General features: G+C 46.0%; 1 protein-coding gene across 1 annotated transcript in view; it reads left to right on the forward strand.

The window, feature by feature from the left end:
• Positions 1–324: 324 nt before the first annotated feature.
• Positions 325–19,859, forward strand: part of LOC138257269 (vomeronasal type-2 receptor 26-like) — a 57,942-nt gene continuing 38,407 nt past the window's right edge. The window contains exon 1 of the mRNA XM_069205895.1: positions 325–648. Coding sequence (XP_069061996.1) covers positions 325–648 — 324 coding nt within the window. The remainder of the gene's footprint in view (positions 649–19,859) is intronic.

Raw genomic sequence — 19,859 nt, forward strand, 5'->3', positions numbered from 1 at the left:
CTCTGTGACTTCGCTAGTAGAGCCGCTAATGTAGCTGCTGCTGCCGCTATTCCCCCGAAGGGGAATACGCGCTGCTCCTTTCCGCGCCCAGCGCAGCTCCAGCGCGGCCCCGCACCACCAGACAGCCCCCACTGCCCTCCAGCCTGCCTCCGGGCCAAAAAATCACAGTGCGCACATCCGTGTGCCTGTCACCATGGTCTGATTGGCAGCCCCGTCCTGCCATGCCCCCCCAGGAACCGGAACCGGAAGCGCCCCAGCGTGCTGCTCGGACGCCACAGCCCTTCATGTTCTCCCCCCCAGAGAGTTCATCGGGACCCTTTCAAGATGCGGATGAACAGTAGTAGACCTCGAAAAATGTTGATACATTTTTTGACATATCAGATGAAAGAAAAGATCTTATCTAGTGCATTGAAACAAAAATCTTTAAAAGTGAATGATGTTTTTGAGATTAGGTCTGATTTATCTAGGGTTACTATGGACAGGCAGTGGGAGCTTGGGAAACGTTTGGAGATTTTTAAGTCTCTGGGGATCTCGGCTCAGTTGAAATTTCCAGCCTTTTTCCGGGTCATGTACAACAACAAAATGTATAATATCAGAGATATAAGTGAGGCGGATGAATTATTGGAAGTAGTTAAAGCGGGGCAGATCGTAAACTAATGTTGTTTTAGTGGTTTTCTAAGTTTAAATTCCCCAGGAGCGCGGGGCGTTCTAAAATCTTGGACCAATATGGTCCTTAGCTGGGGGGGGTTCTCCACGGGTGGGGCATGGGGGGTAGGGGAGGGAAAGGGCAGAGTAGGGTGGGGGGGAGAGTGGAAAAAAAGAAAAAAGTAGTGCCTCGTTCAACCCGGTTATTTGTTTTGTAAGATTTGAAAGATAGCTAGTAGGGAGAGAAGCCAGGGGGCGAAGAACATTCTTTCTGGGAACGTTAATGGCCTGAGGGTGAGAGGGAGAAGGGAGCGAATATTACAGTATTTGCATGATTCAACTGCGCAAATCTTAGTCTTGCAGGAAACGCATTTAACAAAGGCGGAGTGTATTAGCATAATTCAAAAGTTGAGGTGGGTTCAAACGTTTACATGTACAGAGCACAACTATCATACTAAAGATGTGGAGATTTTAGTCAAACAATCACAACAGGGAAATGTTGCAATTCTGGAGGTAAGATCAGATACAGCTTGGCGGTGGGTGATAGTTAAAGTACAATTTGGTGGTCATAATCTGGTTTTAGCAGGGTACTATGGCCCCAATTGCGATGACATAGAACCTTTAAGGCGTCTTTTTTCTCAGCTTCTTGAATTCTCGGACCCAGTTATCCTGATGGGTGATTTTAATGGCGTGGTAGATAATGAGCTGGATAGGCATAATTGTAAGTCGCGAGGCACGCCTAAATCGCAACAATATTTAAGGAGGATGATGAAGGAATTTGGTTTGTGCGATATTTGGAGACAAAGGGTGGGGAATAGCAGGGATTTTTTGTTTTTTAATAAGAAATATAGGCATGCCTCTCGAATTGATTACTTTTTATTAGATTTACGTCTGAGAGAGGATGTGAAGAACATAGTGCATCTGCCCTCTCACTTATCGGACCATTCTGCGGTTGTGTTGGATATGAGATTCCCGCAGAGAAGTCTTAGTAATTGGTGGACGATTGATCGTTATTTATTACTGGACCAGGAGGTGCTGGCAAAGTTGCGTAAGGAATCAGAATTCTTTTTCAGTGTAAATATGGGATCCGCCCCAATATCAGTTGTATGGGATACATTTAAAGCGGTTATTCGAGGGGAGATTACGAGTAGCTCTATCCAGAAACGTAAAGTGTTCAGAAATGAGATTAATTTGATAGAGCAGGAAATGCGAAAGTATAAAGTCGAAATAATAGAATCAGGTGAGACAGAGGCTTTGAGGGCTAGCTTGGATGGGTTGAGAAGACAGTTGGAGAAGGTATTACAGGGAAGAATTCAAAGGAAATGGGAGGCAAGCAAATTGGCACATTTTGAATATGGGGAAAATGCTGGGAAGTTGTTAGCCTCGAAAGGCAAAGCAGATCGTGTTAGGAACTATATCAAGGAGGTTGAAATAGAGCAGTGAGGAGAAAGAAGAACGGATGATGCGGCAATAGAATCGGCTTTTCAATTTTTTTTTACACAATTGGATTCAGAGGAGTTAGAGGTGGGTGAAGGTATGGTAACGGATTGGATGGGGTCCGATATATCTTTAGGTATATCATCGCAGGAGAGGGAAGCGCTGAATGCCCCAATTTACATCAGAGGAAATTAGGTGAATTCTGAAGAGTAGTAAGTCTGGGACTGCTCCGGGTCCGGATGGTATCCCATTGGAGATATATAAGGTATTAGGGGATTCAATAATCCCCGTTCTGACAGAGCTGCTTGGGGGGATTTTGGAACATGGCAATGACATTCCTCTTTCGTGGAATGAGGCGGTTATTTCATTAATTTTGAAACCTGATAAAAATCCTGCGAAATGTGCTTCTTATAGGGCTATATCATTGTTGAGCTGCGATTATAAATTATTAGCTAAAATCTTAGCGGATAGGCTGAGTAAGATAGTTAATAACTTGGTGCACCCAGATCAAAAAGGTTTTTCCAAAGGTAGATATTTGCATGAGTTCACTTTTGAGTTGATTGGGGCAATAGATATGGCTACAACTTTTGGGGCACCATTGGCAATTATTATCTTAGATGCAATGAAAGCTTTTGATCAAGTAAACTGGAATTTTTTTAAATCAATGTTGAGGCGGGCCAACTTAGGATCAAAGTTTTGTGGGGTTATCGACCAGATTTATACAGCACCTTTTGCTAAGATTTTGGTGAATGGGAAACCTACGGGTCCCATTACAAGGTACTAGGCAGGGTTGTCCCTTGTCCCCTGTATTGTTTAATTTGTACATTGAACCATTTGCCAGAAAAATCAGGCAAAATCTCCTCATCCCTCCCTTTTGTTGCAATGGTTAGGAAAAAAAATCTCTTTATATGCAGATGATCTGCTGATATATACTATTAACTTGCCATTGGCCTTTAGTATAGTTAAAGAACTGGCTGAACAATTTGGAAGGATATCAGGTAACCGGATTAATGTGGGAAAAACAGAAACTATGCACTGGAAGTAGGGTCAATACCAAGTAAGCAGGAAATACAGTATTTAGGCATTTTAGTGACCCATAATCTTAAGGATTTAGTGGAGAGGAATGCACGAAAACTGTTAGTTGAGTGTAAAGCTATGCTACAAAAATGGGCATATCTCCCTTTGACGATTCTCGGGAGGATACATTTAGTTAAGATGTTCATTCTGCCTAAATGGAATTTTGTGTTTACAGCAATTCCTCTGGCAATGCATAAAGGATACCTGGACAAAATGCAGCAGGTGATAAGTAGTTTTGTTTGGAGTTCAAAGGGGCCAAGGATATCTTGGAAGAAATTATGCAGAAGAAGGGGAAAGGGAGGATTGGCTTTACTAGATTTGGCATATTATGCTTGGGCTTTCTTATTCAAGAACTGAAGGATGCTGTTTGTATGCCCAGATGGTTCAGCAGTGGGCGGAATGTATAAGGCAATGGTTTCATCCTTAAAAGGGGCCTCAAGGCATTTTCATTTTAAATTCTGTGACCCTAAATGTTTCAAAAAAGTTACATTGAAAGTGCTGCAAGGACTGGCAAGGAGTTGGTATCAGCTGAGACAACTTCTTGGTACTCATTACTACAGTTATCATGCGCCTATTTGGGACTCCCCGGGCACCCCAGAGTGCTGTAAAGATATTTTAGCACTACCATTCAAAAGGGCAGGGGTGGAAAGTTGGGGTGAACTCTCTCGAGAGGGTACTTTACTTTTATGGGAAGAGTTGGTAGGGATAACGGGTGGATCCCTGTCTAGGTTAAAGTATTTACAGATAAGAGAGTGGGAAAAAGAAATTAAGGTGGGTCTGGGTGTGGTAAGTTCATTGGCGGATTCTTTTCTAGAATTCGCGGTCTCTGCCCCTGTAAAGAAGTTGGCGGTTTGGTATTGGGAAATATTAGAAACCCTTGATGGGAATTTTACCCTACCGACCAATCTATGGGGCAAGACCGTGTCTGGTGATAAGGTTGGGATATGGTGGAAGAAGTCGTTTTTGACTCTTTACGAAGTAGTGAAGCCAGTCCCATTAAGTAAAAACCATCTTTATACTTTACATAGAGCTTATATCTCGCCGGCAAAACTTTCTAAGTTTAAGAATGGAGAAGTGATTAAATGTTTGAAATGTGGTGGGGTAGCAGCAACGGATATCCATATGTTTTGGGATTGCCCTGTTATTCGGTTGTTTTGGGAGGAAGTTTTTGGGGCAATATCATCTATGTTAGGCTGGAAAATTACTGTATCACTCCCGTTGATTATATTCGGGCAGCTACAGGAAGAGGGTATATGGAGTAGGGTGAATAATGTTAATCGTAAATTTTAGTTTTATGTAATTGTGTTGGGCAGGAATGAAATTTGCAAAAATTGGATGAAGGAGCACCACCCCCCGAGTTATATGGATTGGCTTAATGCAGTTCTCCGCACTTCGAACATGGACTTGAATACGCGGGGTACTAAGAGAAATGCAGAACTTTGGTTGCCTTTATTAAAATGTGGGGGAGTGGTTTGAAATTTTTTCTTTTTGAGAACTGGCTGTTTTGAGACTATTTGAAATTGGTTTGTTGTTTTTCGTCCAATAATTATTCACCGCTTGCCACTCCTGCTGGTTTGCTTAGGCGAACCGAGAGATATAATGGTACACCCCCTGGTTAGGGTCCCTCTCTTATTTAGAGGGTGAGAAGGTTGTACGAATCAAGAGGTGGCTCATAATGCGGGGCTGAATGAGGACAAAAAAAAAAAAAACGTAAAAAAGCCCTGGTGTTATTTAAGTAAAGTAAAAGGCCATTGGACAACTGATGCAGTTGTCCAAAGAAAAACACCAAACCTCCCACTACCACAACCCCTACTGCAAACTCTAGTGCCCCTAGAAATAGCAGTGGTGGTGGGAGCAACCCTACTAATAGCCAATCCAAGGGAGTAGCTGGGCTCACTTTTGGTAATTTAGTTGGGGTTGGTCTTGTTAGGGAGATCACAGAGGCTGTCTCTGAAGGTGTGTGAGAAAGTAGCCTCTTTCTACCCTTATTACCCCCACTTTTGGCCTGTTTGCGAGTGTATGTCAGGGTATTTTCACTGTCTCACTGGGATCCTGCTAGCCAGGGCCCAGTGCTCATAGTGAAAACCCTATGTTTTCAGTATGTTTGTTATGTGTCACTGGGACCCTGCTAGCCAGGACCCCAGTGCTCATACGTTTGTGGCCTGTATGTATGTGTTCCCTGTGTGGTGCCTAACTGTCTCACTGAGGCTCTGCTATCCAGAACCTCAGTGGTTATGCTCTCTCATTTCTTTCAAATTGTCACTAACAGGCTAGTGACCAATTTTATCAATTTACATTGGCTTACTGGAACACCCTTATAATTCCCTAGTATATGGTACTGAGGTACCCAGGGTATTGGGGTTCCAGGAGATCCCTATGGGCTGCAGCATTTCTTTTGCCACCCATAGGGAGCTCTGACAATTCTTACACAGGCCTGCCACTGCAGCCTGAGTGAAATAACATCCACGTTATTTCACAGCCATTTTACACTGCACTTAAGTAACTTATAAGTCACCTATATGTCTAACCTTTACCTGGTAAAGGTTAGGTGCAGAGTTACTTAGTGTGAGGGCACCCTGGCACTAGCCAAGGTGCCCCAACATTGTTCAGGGCCAATTCCCCAGACTTTGTGAGTGCGGGGACACCATTACACGCGTGCACTACATATAGGTCACTACCTATATGTAGCTTCACAATGGTAACTCCGAATATGGCCATGTAACATGTCTATGATCATGGAATTGCCCCCTCTATGCCATCCTGGCATAGTTGGCACAATCCCATGATCCCAGTGGTCTGTAGCACAGACCCTGGTACTGCCAAACTGCCTTTCCTGGGGTTTCACTGCAGCTGCTGCCAACCCCTCAGACAGGTTTCTGCCCCCCTGGGGTCAAGCCAGGCTTGTCCCAGGATGGCAGAACAAAGGACTTCCTCTGAGAGAGGGTGTTACACCCACACCCTTTGGAAAATGATGTAGAGGCAGGGGAGGAGTAGCCTCCCCCAGCCTCTGGAAATGCTTTCATGTGCACAGATGTGCCCAATTCTGCACAAGCCAGTCTACACCGGTTCAGGGGACCCCTTAGCCCTGTTCTGGCGCGAAACTGGACAAAGGAAAGGGGAGTGACCACTCCCCTGACCTGCACCTCCCCTGTGAGGTGTCCAGAGCTCCTCCAGTGTGCTCCAGACCTCTGCCATCTTGGAAACAGAGGTGCTGCTGGCACACTAGACTGCTCTGAGTGGCCAGTGCCACCAGGTGACGTCAGAGACTCCTTGTGATAGGCTCCTTCAGGTGTTGCTAGCCTATCCTCTCTCCTAGGTAGCCAAACCCTCTTTTCTGGCTATTTAGGGTCTCTGTCACTGGGGAAACTTTAGATAACGAATGCAAGAGCTCAGCCGAGTTTCTCTGCATCTCTCTCTTCACCTTCTACCAAGGAATCGACTGCTGACCGCGCTGGAAGCCTGCAAAACTGCAACATAGTAGCAAAGACGACTACTGCAACTCCGTAACGCTGATCCTGCCGCCTTCTCAACTGTTTTCCTGGTGGTGCATGCTGTGGGGGTAGTCTGCCTCCTCTCTGCACTAGAAGCTCCGAAGAAATCTCCCGTGGGTCGACGGAATCTTCCCCCTGCAACCGCAGGCACCAAAAAGCTGCATTACCGGTCCCTTGGGTCTCCTCTCAGCACGACGAGCGAGGTCCCTCGAATCCAGCAACTCTCTCCAAGTGGCCCCCACAGTCCAGTGACTCTTCAGTCCAAGTTTGGAGGAGGTAAGTCCTTGCCTCACCTCGCTAGACTGCATTGCTGGGAACCGCGACTTTTGCAGCTACTCCGGCCCCTGTGCACTTCCGGCGGAAATCCTTTGTGCACAGCCGAGCCTGGGTCCACGGCACTCTAACCTGCATTGCACGACTTTCTAAGTTGGTCTCCGGCGACGTGGGACTCCTTTGTGTAACTTCAGGTGAGCACTGTTTCACGCATCCTCGTAGTGCCTGTTTCTGGCACTTCTCTGGGTGCTACCTGCTGCTAAGAGGGCTCCTTGTCTTGCTCGACGTCCCCTCTACCACCTAGTCCAATTTGCCACCTCGTGGTCCCTCCTGGGTCTCAGCAGCGTCCAAAAACGTTAACCACATAATTTGCAGCTAGCAAGGCTTGTTGGCGTCCTTTCGGCAGGAAAACACTTCTGCACAACTCTCCACGGCAAGGGGGATCGGTCCACCAAAGGGGAAGTCTCTAGCCTTTTTCGTTCCTGAAGAAACCTCAGCTTCTTCTGTCCAGTAGAAGCTTCTTTGCATCCACAGCTGGCATTTCCTGGGCATATGCCCATCTCCGACTTGCTTGTGACTTTTGGACTTGGTCCCCTTGTTCCACAGGTACCCCAGATTGGAAATCCAGCGTTGTTGCATTGTTGGTTTGTGTCTTTCCTGCATTATTCCTCTAACACGACTTCTTTGTCCTTAGGGGAACTTTAGTGCACTTTGCACTCACTTTTCAGGGTCTTGGGGAGGGTTATTTTTCTAACTCTCACTATTTTCTAATAGTCCCAGCGACCCTCTACAAGGTCACATAGGTTTGGGGTCCATCCGTGGTTCGCATTCCACTTTTGGAGTATATGGTTTGTGTTGCCCCTATCCCTATGTTTCCCCATTGCATCCTATTGTGACTATACATTGTTTGCACTGTTTTCTAAGACTATACTGCATATTTTTGCTATTATGTATATATATCTTGTGTATATTTCCTATCCTCTCACTGAGGGTACACTCTAAGATACTTTGGCATATTGTCATGAAAATAAAGTACCTTTATTTTTAGTATAACTGTGTATTGTGTTTTCTTATGATATTGTGCATATGACACTAAGTGGTACTGTAGTAGCTTCACACGTCTCCTAGTTCAGCCTAAGCTGCTCTGCTAAGCTACCATTATCTATCAGCCTAAGCTGCTAGAAACCCTATACACTAATAAGGGATAACTGGGCCTGGTGCAAGGTGCAAGTACCCCTTGGTACTCACTACAAGCCAGTCCAGCCTCCTACAAGGTGCCATTGATTTGGCCACCTTGGTTGCTTGTCCCCTTAATATGGATAAGTACAAGCAACTTCCCCTAATAAATGGTGTTGAGGTTCAGGCCTACAGGGACACAGGTGCCAGTGTTACCATGGTAATAGAGAAACTGGTACACCCTGAACAACACCTACTTGATCACCAGTACCAAGTGACAGACGATCATAACAACACTCTTAGCCACCCCATGGCTGTTGTGAATCTCAACTGTGGGGGGGGGGTTTACTGGTCCAAAGAAAGTTGTGGTTGCCTCAGATTTACCTCTAGACTGTCTACTAGGAAATGATTTAGAGACATCAGCTTGGGCAGAATTGGAGTTGGAGGCTCATGCAGCAATGCTGGGCATTCCTGGGCATATTTTTGCTTTGACAAGGGCTCAGGCCAAAAAGCAAAAAGGACAGGGCAACTTGGATCCTGGAACAATGGACCAAGTGCTCCCTAAAGCTAGGGGTAGCAAAGGTAAATCCCTACCCACTATCCCTCCCTCTACAGATGATTCTCCTTCTGAGGAAGAAGAATTTCCTCCCTGTGCAGAACCTTCACCAGATGAGCTGGCAGCAGACGCTGCTGAGCTTTTGGGTAGAGGGGGACCTGCCAGGGAAGAGCTGAGTGTGGCACAGCAATCCTGTCCCACACTAGAGGGTCTCAGACAGCAAGCTGTCAAGCAGCAAAATGGGGATGTCAGTTACTCACATAGAATTTACTGGGAGGACAACCTCTTATACACAGAGGCAAGGGACCCAAAACCTGGAGCAGCCAGGAGATTGGTCATTCCCCTGCAGTACAGAGAGTTCCTCCTAACTCTTGCACATGACATTCCTTTGGTTGGGCATTTGGGTCAGATCAAAACATGGGAAAGGCTTGTCCCCCTATTTCACTGGCCCAGGATGTCAGAGGACACAAAATATTTTTGTAAGTCTTGTGTGACCTGCCAAGCCAGTGGCAAAACTGGTGGCACACCAAAGGCTCCCCTTATTTCACTACCTGTGGTAGGTGTCCCCTTTGAAAGGGTAGGGGTTGACATAGTTGGCCCCCATGACCCTCCTACTGCTTCAGGCAATAGGTTCATCTTGGTGGTTGTTGACCATGCCACAAGATATCCTGAAGCACTTCCTCTAAGTACCTCTACAGCACCTGCAGTGGCAAAAGCCCTCCTGGGAATCTTTTCCTGGGTGGGTTTTCCAAAAGAGGTTGTATCAGACAGGAGTAGCAACTTTATGTCTGCATACTTGAAAGCTATGTGAAAGGAATGTGGTGTAACATACAAATTCACCACACCTTATTATCCACAAACAAATGGACTGGTAGAGAGGTTTAATAAAACTCTCAAAGGAATGATAATGGGACTCCCTGAAAAACTACGGAGGAGATGGGATGTCCTGTTACCTTGCCTCATTTTTGACTAAAGGTAGGTACCTCAGAAAAGAGTGGGCTTCAGCCCTTTTGAACTCCTATTTGGGCACCCTGTAAGAGGTCCACTAACACTTCTGAAGGAGGGTTGGGAACAACCTTTAAAAGCTCCCAAACAGGACATAGTGGACTATGTACTTGGCCTAAGATCCAGAATGGCTGAGTACATGAAAAAGGTCAGTAAAAACCTTCAGGCCAGCCAAGAGCTCCAAACGCAATGGCATGACCAGAAGGCTGTTCTGATTCAGTACCAACCAGGACAGAAGGTGTGGGTATTGGAGCCTGTGGCCCCAAGAGCACTCCAAGACAAATGGAGCGGACCCCATCTAATTGTTGAAAAGAAGGGCGAGGTCACCTACTTGGTTGACCTGGGCACCGACAGGAATCCCCTTAGGGTGATTCATGTCAACCGCCTAAAACCCTACTATGACAGGGCTGATCTCACCCTGCTCATGGCAACAGATGAAGGACAGGAAGAAGAGAGTGACCCTCTCCCTGATCTCTTCTCCTCCACTGAGGATGATGCTTTAGTGGAGGGAGTAGTTTTAGCAGATTGTCTGACTGCAGAACAGAAAGACAACTGCATAAACCTCATTGGACAGTTTTCTGAACTCTTTTCAACTGTGCCAGGCACCACATCTTGGGTTGAACACACAATTGATACCGGAGACAGCATGCCTGTCTAAAGTAAAATCTATAGGCAGCCTGACCATGTCAGGGACTGCATTAAGCAAGAAGTTCAGAAAATGATTGACCTAGGAGTGACTGAACATTCTGAAAGCCCATGGGCCTCTCCTGTGGTGCTTGTACCAAAGCCTCACTCAAAAGATGGAAAAAGGGAGATGAGGTTTTATGTAGATTACAGAGGTCTCAACCAGGTAACAAAAACAGATGCTCACCCTATACCCAGGGCAGATGGGCTCATAGATACACTGGCATCTGCCATGTATCTAAGCACCTTTGATTTGACTGCAGGGTATTGGCAGATCAAATTGGCAGAGGATGCTAAACCTAAAACTGCATTTTCAACTATAGGAGGGCACTACCAATTTACAGTGATGTCCTTTTGGTTGAAAAATGCACCTGCCACTTTTCAGAGGTTGGTGAATATTGTCCTGCAAGGGTTGGAGGCTTTTAGTGCAGCATATCTAGATTATGAAGCTGTCTTTAGCTCCACCTGGGATGATCACCTGGTCCACCTGTGGAAAGTTTTGGATGCCCTGCAAAAGGCAGGCCTCACTATCAAGGCCTCAAAGTGCCAGATAGGGCAGGGAAAGGTGGTTTATCTGGGACACCTGGTAGGTGGAGAACAGATTGCACCACTTCAGGGGAAAATCCAGACAATCATGGATTGGGTTCCCCCTACAACTCAGACCCAGGTGAGAGCCTTCCTAGGCCTCACTGGGTATTACAGGAGATTCATTAAAAACTATGGCTCCATTGCAGCCCCACTTAATTATCTCACTAGCAAGAAGATGCCTAAAAAGTTATAGTGGACAGCAAGCTGTCAGAAAGCTTTTGAGGAGCTCAAACAGGCCATGTGTACTGCACCTGTCCTAAAAAGCCCATGTTACTCCAAGAAATTTATTGTTCAAACTGATGCATCTGAATTAGGGGTAGGGGCAGTCTTATCACAACTTAATTCTGAGGGCCAGGATCAACCAGTTGCTTTCATCAGCAGAAGGTTGACCCCTAAAGAAAAGCGTTGGTCTGCCATTGAGAGGGAGGCCTTTGCTGTGGTCTGGGCACTGAAGAAGTTGAGGCCATACCTGTTTGGCACTCACTTCATTGTTCAGACAGATAACAAACCTCTACTTTGGCTAAAAGAAATGAAAGGTGAAAATCATAAATTTTTGAGGTGGTCCATATCTCTACAGGGGATGGACTATACAGTGGAACATAGACCTCGGAGTACCCACTCCAATGCAGATGGACTCTCCAGATATTTCCACTTAGACAATGAAGACTCATCAGGTCATGGCTAGTCTTTTTGTCCTTCTTTTGGGGGGGGGGTTGTGTAGGAAAGTACCATCTTGCCTGGCATGTTACCCCCATATTTCACTGTATATATGTTGTTTTAGTCTATGTGTCACTGGGACCCTGCCAGGCAGGGCCCCAGTGTTCATAAGTATGTCCCCTGTATGTGTTCCCTGTGTGATGACTAACTGTCTCACTGAGGCTCTGCTAACCAGAACGTCAGTGGTTATGCTCTCTCTGCTTTCCAAATTGTCACTAACAGTCTAGTGACCAATTTCACCAATTCACATTGGCATACTGGTACACCCATATAATTCCCTAGTTTATGGTACTGAGGTTCCCAGGGTATTGGGGTTCCAGGAGATCCCTATGGGCTGCAGCATTTCTTTTGCCACCCATAGGGAGATCTGACAATTCTTACACAGGCCTGCCACTGCAGCCTGAGTGAAATAACGTCCACGTTATTTCACAGATATTTACCACTGCACTTAAGTAACTTATAAGTCACCTACATGTCTAAACTTCACCTGATCAAGGTTGGGTGCAAAGTTACTTAGTGTGTGTGCACCCTGGCACTAGCCAAGGTGCCCCCACATTGTTCAGGGCAAATTCCACGGACTTTGAGAGTGAGGGGACACCATTACACGCGTGCACTATTCATAGGTCACTACCTATGTATAGCATCACATTGGTAACTCCGAACATGGCCATGTAACATGTCTAAGATCATGGAATTGTCACCCCAATGCCAATCTGGTATTGGGGAGACAATTCCATGATCCCCTGGGTATCTAGCATAGAACTCGGGTACTGCCAAACTGCCTTTCTGGGGTCTCCACTGCAGCTGCTGCTGCTGCCAACCCCTCAGACAGGTTTCTGCCCCCCCTGGGGTCCAGGCAGCCCTGGCCCAGGGAGGCAGAACAAAGGGTTTCCTCTGAGAGAGGGTGTAACACGCTCTCCCTTTGGAAATAGGTGTGAAGGCTGGGGAGGAGTAGCCTTCCCCAGCCTCTGGAAATGCTTTGATGGGCACAGATGGTGCCCATCTCTGCATAAGCCAGTCTACACCGTTTCAGGGATCCCCCAGCCCTGCTCTGGCGCGAAACTGGACAAAGGAAAGGGGAGTGACCACTTCCCTGACCTACACCTCCCCTGGGAGGTGCCCAGAGCTCCTCCAGTGTGCCCCAGACCTCTGCCATCTTGGATTCAGAGGTGTTGCTGGCACACCGGACTGCTCTGAGTGGCCAGTGCCAGCAGGTGACGTCAGAGACTCCTTCTGATAGGCTCTTACTTCTGTTAGTAGCCAATCCTCCTTCCTAGGTAGCCAAACCTCCTTTTCTGGCTATTTAGGGTCTCTGCGTTGGGGAATTCTTCAGATAACGAATGCAAGAGCTCACCAGAGTTCCTCTGCATCTCCCTCTTCACCTTCTGCCAAAGGAACGACCGCTGACTGCTCAGGACGCCTGCAAAACCGCAACAACGTAGCCAGACGACTACTAGCAACCTTGTATCGCTTCATCCTGCCAGCTTTCTTGACTGTTTCCAGGTGGTGCATGCTCTGGGGGTAGCCTGCCTCCTTCTTGTACCAGGAGCTCTGAAGAAATCTCCTGTGGGTCGACGGAATCTTCCCCCTGCAACCACAGGCAACAAAAGACTGCATCACCGGTCCTCTGGGTCCCCTCTCAGCACGACGAGCGGGGTCCCTGGAACTCAGCAACTCTGTCCAAGTGACTCACACAGTACAGTGACTCTTCAGTCCACGATTGGTGGAGGTTAGTCCATGCCTCCCCACGCTAGACTGCATTGCTCGGTACCGCGTGATTTGCAGCTGCTCCGGCTCCTGTGCAGTCTTCCAGGATTTTCTTCATGCACAGCCAAGCCTGCCTCCCCGACACTCTAACCTGCAGTGTACAACCTTCTGAGTTGTCCTCCGGCGTAGTGGGACTCCCTTTTGTGACTTTGCATGGACTCTGGTTCACTCTTCTTCCAAGTGCCTGTTCTGGTACTTCTGCGGGTGATGCCTGCTGCTGTCATGGCTCCCTAATTTGCTGGGCGCCCCCTCTGTCTCCTCATCCAAGTGGCGACATCCTGGTCCCTCCTGGGCCACAGCAGCATCCAAAAACCCTAACTGCGACCCTTGCAGCTAGCAAGGCTTGTTTGCGGTCTTTCTGAGTGGGAACACCTCTGCAAGCTTCTTCACGAAGTGGGACATCTATCCTCCAAAGGGGAAGTTCCTAGTCCTCTTCGTTCTTGCAGAACACAAAGCTTCTTCCATCCGGTGGCAGCTTCCTTGCACCCTCAGCTGGCATTTCCTGGGCATCTGCCCACTCTCAACACTGTCGTGACTCTTGGACTTGGTTCCCTTGTCTTACAGGTACTCAGGTCCAGAAACCACTGTTGTTGCATTGCTGGTGTTGGTTTTCCTTGCAGAATCCCCCTATCACGACTTCTGTGCTCTCTGGGGGTTGTAGGTGCACTTTACACCTACCTTTCAGGGTCTTGGGGTGGGCTATTTTTCTAACCCTCACTGTTTTCTTACAGTCCCAGCGACCCTCTACAAGCTCACATAGGTTTGGGGTCCATTCATGGTTCGCATTCCACTTTAGGAGTATATGGTTTGTGTTGCCCCATACCTATGTGTTCCTATTGCAATCTATTGTAACTTTACACTGCTTGCATTACTTCCTTTTGCTATTACTTGCATAATTTTCGTTTGTGTACGTATAACTTGTGTATATAACTTAACCTCATACTGAGGGTACTCACTGAGATACTTTTGGCATATTGTCATAAAAAAAAAGGGGCATATTTATACTCTGTTTGCGCCGATTTTGTGTCAAAAAATTTGACGCACAATCAGCGCAAACGTTGCCCCATATTTAAACTCTGATGCCTGAGCCCGCGGACGACAAAATTCCACCGTGTGCGTCATTTCTTGGATGTGGCAACCCGCCCTGCATTAATGATATGCAGTGTAGGCGTTCCCGTCCAAAAAACGGCGCAAACGGCCGTGCGTCGTATTTATGCTTCCGGGCAAAAATGACTCTCGGCCGGGAGGAGGAGCAAAAAAATTACTCACAGCCCGATGTGCGTCAAAATTTAACGCCTGGGTCAGGGCAGGCGTTAAAATGGGGCAAACACACCTGTATTTAATCAGAACACACAGAACAAACAGCAGAGAAGCAGAGCAGCAGAGGAGCAGAGCAGCAACAGGGAGACATGGAGGTGATTCTTATCCAGCGTGCACGCAGATGCAGAGCCCAGCAGCAACAACAGCAGCTACAACAACACCAGCAGGGACCCCAAAGGCAGCGCAGAAGGCAGGAGAGGATATTCCGCCCAAGAACAACCTTTCAGGGCCTCAGAGAACATGACATCATCCAGAGGTACTGGTTGAACTGGCAGGCCATCCAGCAGCTGCTGCGCAACATTGAACAGCAGTTGGCCCCCACTTTGGTGACACCCCACACCATACCAACAGAAACAAAGCTGCTTGCCGTATTTCACATGCTGGCAAGTGGCTCATTTCAAACAACTGGTGCCCTGGTTGGTGGAATATCACAACCATCATTCTCCGCATTTCTGCCCAAAGTACTGGATGCCATCATTCGCCTGACACCCCGCCACATCTGCTTCCCTAACACACTGCAGAAGCAGCAGGAAACTAAACAGGGGTTCTACGCAATCAGTGGCTTCCCACACGTCCTTGGTGCAATCGACTGCACACATGTACGCCTTGTGCCACCTGCTGCAACTGAACACCTCTACCGCAACAGGAAGCACACACATTCAATCAACGTGCAGGCCATAGTCGATCACCAGGGATTGATCACCAACATCGTGGCTAAATATCCTGGGAGTGTACATGACTCATTCATCTTCCGTCACTCTACCATCAACCAACACTTCCAGGATGGACGATATGGCAATGGACTACTTGTTGGTAAGTACAAAAACCTACTTATATACACACTGCACAGCAACCCACTAGGACACACAACACATACACCACAACAGCAACATCTAGACAGGAACACACTGAGGTCCTGACATCACTAGCCATGTTTCTTAACTCACCATTGAACCTGTCACACATCGGAAATAAGTGTACAGCCGAATGTGAAGACATTAATGAGTGTGGTTGCCTAAATGTCACCTTGCAAATTGTAAGTGTCCCAATGACCTTTACATTAATACACTGCCTAAGTCTAAAGGTATGGGATGTCCAGGGTACTTTGATGTGAACGTGTTAACAACACTTTCAGTTTTAACTGTGCATGGAACTATCATCTCACCCTCAGTGAAGACACACGGCCACCTGTATCACAAGTCACAATGCTAGGGAGGGCACACTGTACTGCAAATCGCAAAACATACTGCTGACAAACGGTTAGCAGACAAACACTTGCTCAGCCAAGGAAACAACACAATGCAGATGGTATAGCCAACAAGTATAGGATGTCACATTAGTACACAAAAGAGTCACAGACAACACAAGACAACTACTGCCATTAAAGGTCTTTTCAATAGTGCCAGCTACATCAACATGATCCCATTCTGTGTTTTTCTTTCAGCTGATCAGGGGTATGGCATCCAGCCATGGCTAATGACACCATTTGGGAACCCGAGTACTGCTGCAGAGCGGGCATACAATGACGCCCATAAGAGGACACGCAGCATTGTCGAGCGGACCTTTGGCATCCTCAAGTCAAGGTTCCGCTGCCTCTACATCACTGGCGGTAGCCTACTATATTCACCCGAGATGGTCTGTAGGATCATACTCACATGTGCAATATTGCACAACATTTGTGTAAAAAGGAACATTCCCCTCCTCGAACCAGACCCATACATGCCTGAAGACGAAGAAGAGGAGGATGCTGGCCTGCAACAGGAGGGGGAACAACCAAACACGGCTGCTGGAGTGCGTAGGCGCCAACAGATTGCAAATAATTTCTTTGCAGAATAATCACCATCACCACTTAATGCACTATTGTAAATAAACACTGATAACAAACACCACATTATGGTTTGGCCTATTCATTTCTGCCCACCTTTAGCTTGAAATATCTGAAGAAGAATGTCGTCTCATTGAGCAATAATGATATAACAATCATGACACAAAAATATACACTACAAATGTAATGGCCACCATACAATGGTCACATACACACACAATGTAAATGACAGACATCCTGTACAGTTCACCTTTGAAGGGCAATAGCTGAGGACAACACATATGACACACATACATGTAGTAAACATGGATCATCGCAGCAGATGGCACACAACTAAAACACCATCACTAAACTAGGGGAAAATAGGCCTCATACATCAGGCAGTTCACATGCTAATGCTTCAGGAACAGGAATGTAGTACTAGACTCTTGGCAACAGTAATTCCAACTACTTACTATCTTTGCAATGACTATCTGTCACTAGAGTTACACATAAGCAGAACAAACATAGCACAAGTGCTACACCTATGACAAGCATCCAGCACATTACATCCCATCTACGTGTCAAGCCCTTTTCTAAAAACTTTACACACACTTGCGGCTGGTCACACCCAACCTGTCTGAAGAGGTCCCTGGAATGCTGATTTGTGTACAATGAGATTCCCTCATCTACACATACACACTCACAAGAGTCATCCAGTGTGCCACACCCTTTCCTATGCCTACAATTGTCATAGTACCATCTCACAGCATGGAGCTCAGCTCATATAATACACTGGCTTGGAGTTTTTAAGGCCTGAAATCACCTGTAGATTGATTCTTCTGTGAAAGGTACTGTAGGCTAATTTTCAGCAAATCTCATCTGACAGGACTAGTGAGACACTGATGGAGGCCACACCAGTAATCCCCTCCATGCACACCACCCAAATGTACATGCCCCGTCCCTGCTGATGCCTCCTACAGCATAGATGTTGGCATTTGAGCTATTACATCATTAAGCATTGCTACTAATGTTGCCGTAGAACACTTTATCAGGGTTCATGTGTCACCTTCAAAACAACACAGGACATACACAGTGTGACATGTCAACTGTCTACTGCTCCCTCTGACCAGTCCTAGTCAGAACACTGATCATGTAATTACTGAAAGAACTTGCTCCTGATTGACCCAGCATCCTGTCAGTCTGACTGGCACCTGTCCGTGGGCCACTCTAAAGATACCTGGGGTCCACCTATGGACCATATGTGCTGTCCAAAACCTCTTGTACCTCAGACACTAATTTGTCATTAGCCTCATCAATGTAAACTCAAATACATAGTATTGCATCATCTTACTGTTATTTGTATCAGATTTGTGACAGTGCCCTTGAATAGCTAAATCTTGGCCCTTCCGTTGTCTGGCCCTCATTAATGCCTAAACTACAAAGTGTGACAGTGGACCTGGACCATAGTGTTTGATGGTTTAAGTGGCCTCCATCCAAACCAGCAACCTCAGATAATGTCCATGAAAAGTCAACACATATGAGGACCCTGACTGTTCACACGCTGAGTAACGTTGTTCAAATAATAAAGATGAGTTGTGTATGCTGAATACCAGCCATTTACTTCTGCACAGAGGCTATGATGTTTCCTGATACATTACCATCCACAGAGGCCAACTGGAGTACAAATGTTGCAATGACACATGCCGGATCCAGACACCTGAGACATTCTCTCACTCAGCACACCAAGGTTGCCCAGTTGAAAGTCTCATTACACGTCTTCAGTGACAGGGTGGGACCATCCATGTGTAGGTGAACATGTCCTCAATGGCTTTTCTCAAATTTTGCTACAAACGATACCCAATAGAAACAAGATTAGCTGCCACTAACTCATGAGGAGACCTGGACGTTACAGTGACAACATACACCCTGACAGTTGATACTGGATCAATATTGGACCACACACATGTACATGTACCATCCAATCAACAAAATGGTTGCAAGCAGCCGATCACAGTAGTGTCCCAGTTGTAACCTAGCAGGAAGAATGAAACATGTCTCTAAACCAGGTAATGCATAAAGGGCCACATACATCAACAACCTATTTGCTATGATGACATAAGGAACGTTGAGATTTTGCAAAAAAATCAATGCAAAATGGTATGTCAGAATTCTCCAAAGAATCAATAGGGCAAACGTAAAATGGGCAAATGGGATTACAGAATAGCAAACAGTGAATCATACCCTATTTGCTTCCATGGGCCTGCTGCTGAAGGTTTAGCATTACTGAATTTGGGAAACCCTTGGATAAATTAGCAAGTCTGGAAGAGCAAACCCTAGGGTGCTGGGGGCCTAAGTCCACCTCTGCTGCCCCCCAAATATACATTTTTTATGCACATGTGAAGCACACACGTGCATAAGGCGCATGTGTGCCCTACATGTCAAACGTAAAACACATTTTAGATACATTAACTTGTAAATAGGACATGGTTACCCCCGAAAAAGGTTTAGGCGACAATTGCACAACCTAATTGGCCTTTATATAATTTTGATTAGCTTGATAAATGTGGACACATTTTTGCTAAGGAATACATCCTGGTATCCAATTCATATTTTGAAAATAGCAATCAGCAATTACCTACATATGTGTACAATTATGAGTAATATCCATTCTGGCCAATCATTACCATTGCACTATGAATACCTTCTATACATCCTATAAGGGACATTTGCTATAGCTAACCCCAAATGTGTATCACTTAGCACCGTTTGGTCATGACAAAATTAATTTCTCAATTTGACAAATGAAAGACATATTTGTCATAATGCGTCATATTTCCACGCATACAACTTGTGCGTCATAATTTTTGACGCCCCGGGTGTGCAGATAATGCAGAGTCAAAAATTAATTTCAAAAATAGATATCATAATATCCTGCATAACATGGCCTCCATTTTTTTCCATTCTGTGTCATATTTCCATGCATACACCTTGTGCGTCATAATTTTTGACACACAGGAGTGCAGATAATGCAGAGTCAAAAATTAATTTCAAAAATAGATATCATAATATCCTGCATAACATGGCCTCCATTTTTTTCCATTATGCGTCATATTTCCACGCATACACCTTGTGCGTCATCATTTTTGACGCACAGGAGTGCAGATAATGCAGAGTCAAAAATATTTTTCATAATTAGATATCATATTTTCCAGCGGCTTATTTTTCAACTCTAGCACTGTAAAATATGCCTCAAACAAATATAATCTACCAATGATGAAAAATGTTTTGACTCTGCATTATTTGCACTCCTATGCGT

The sequence above is a fragment of the Pleurodeles waltl genome, chromosome 1_2 (genome assembly GCF_031143425.1).
Source record: "Pleurodeles waltl isolate 20211129_DDA chromosome 1_2, aPleWal1.hap1.20221129, whole genome shotgun sequence".
Taxonomy (NCBI): domain Eukaryota; kingdom Metazoa; phylum Chordata; class Amphibia; order Caudata; family Salamandridae; genus Pleurodeles; species Pleurodeles waltl.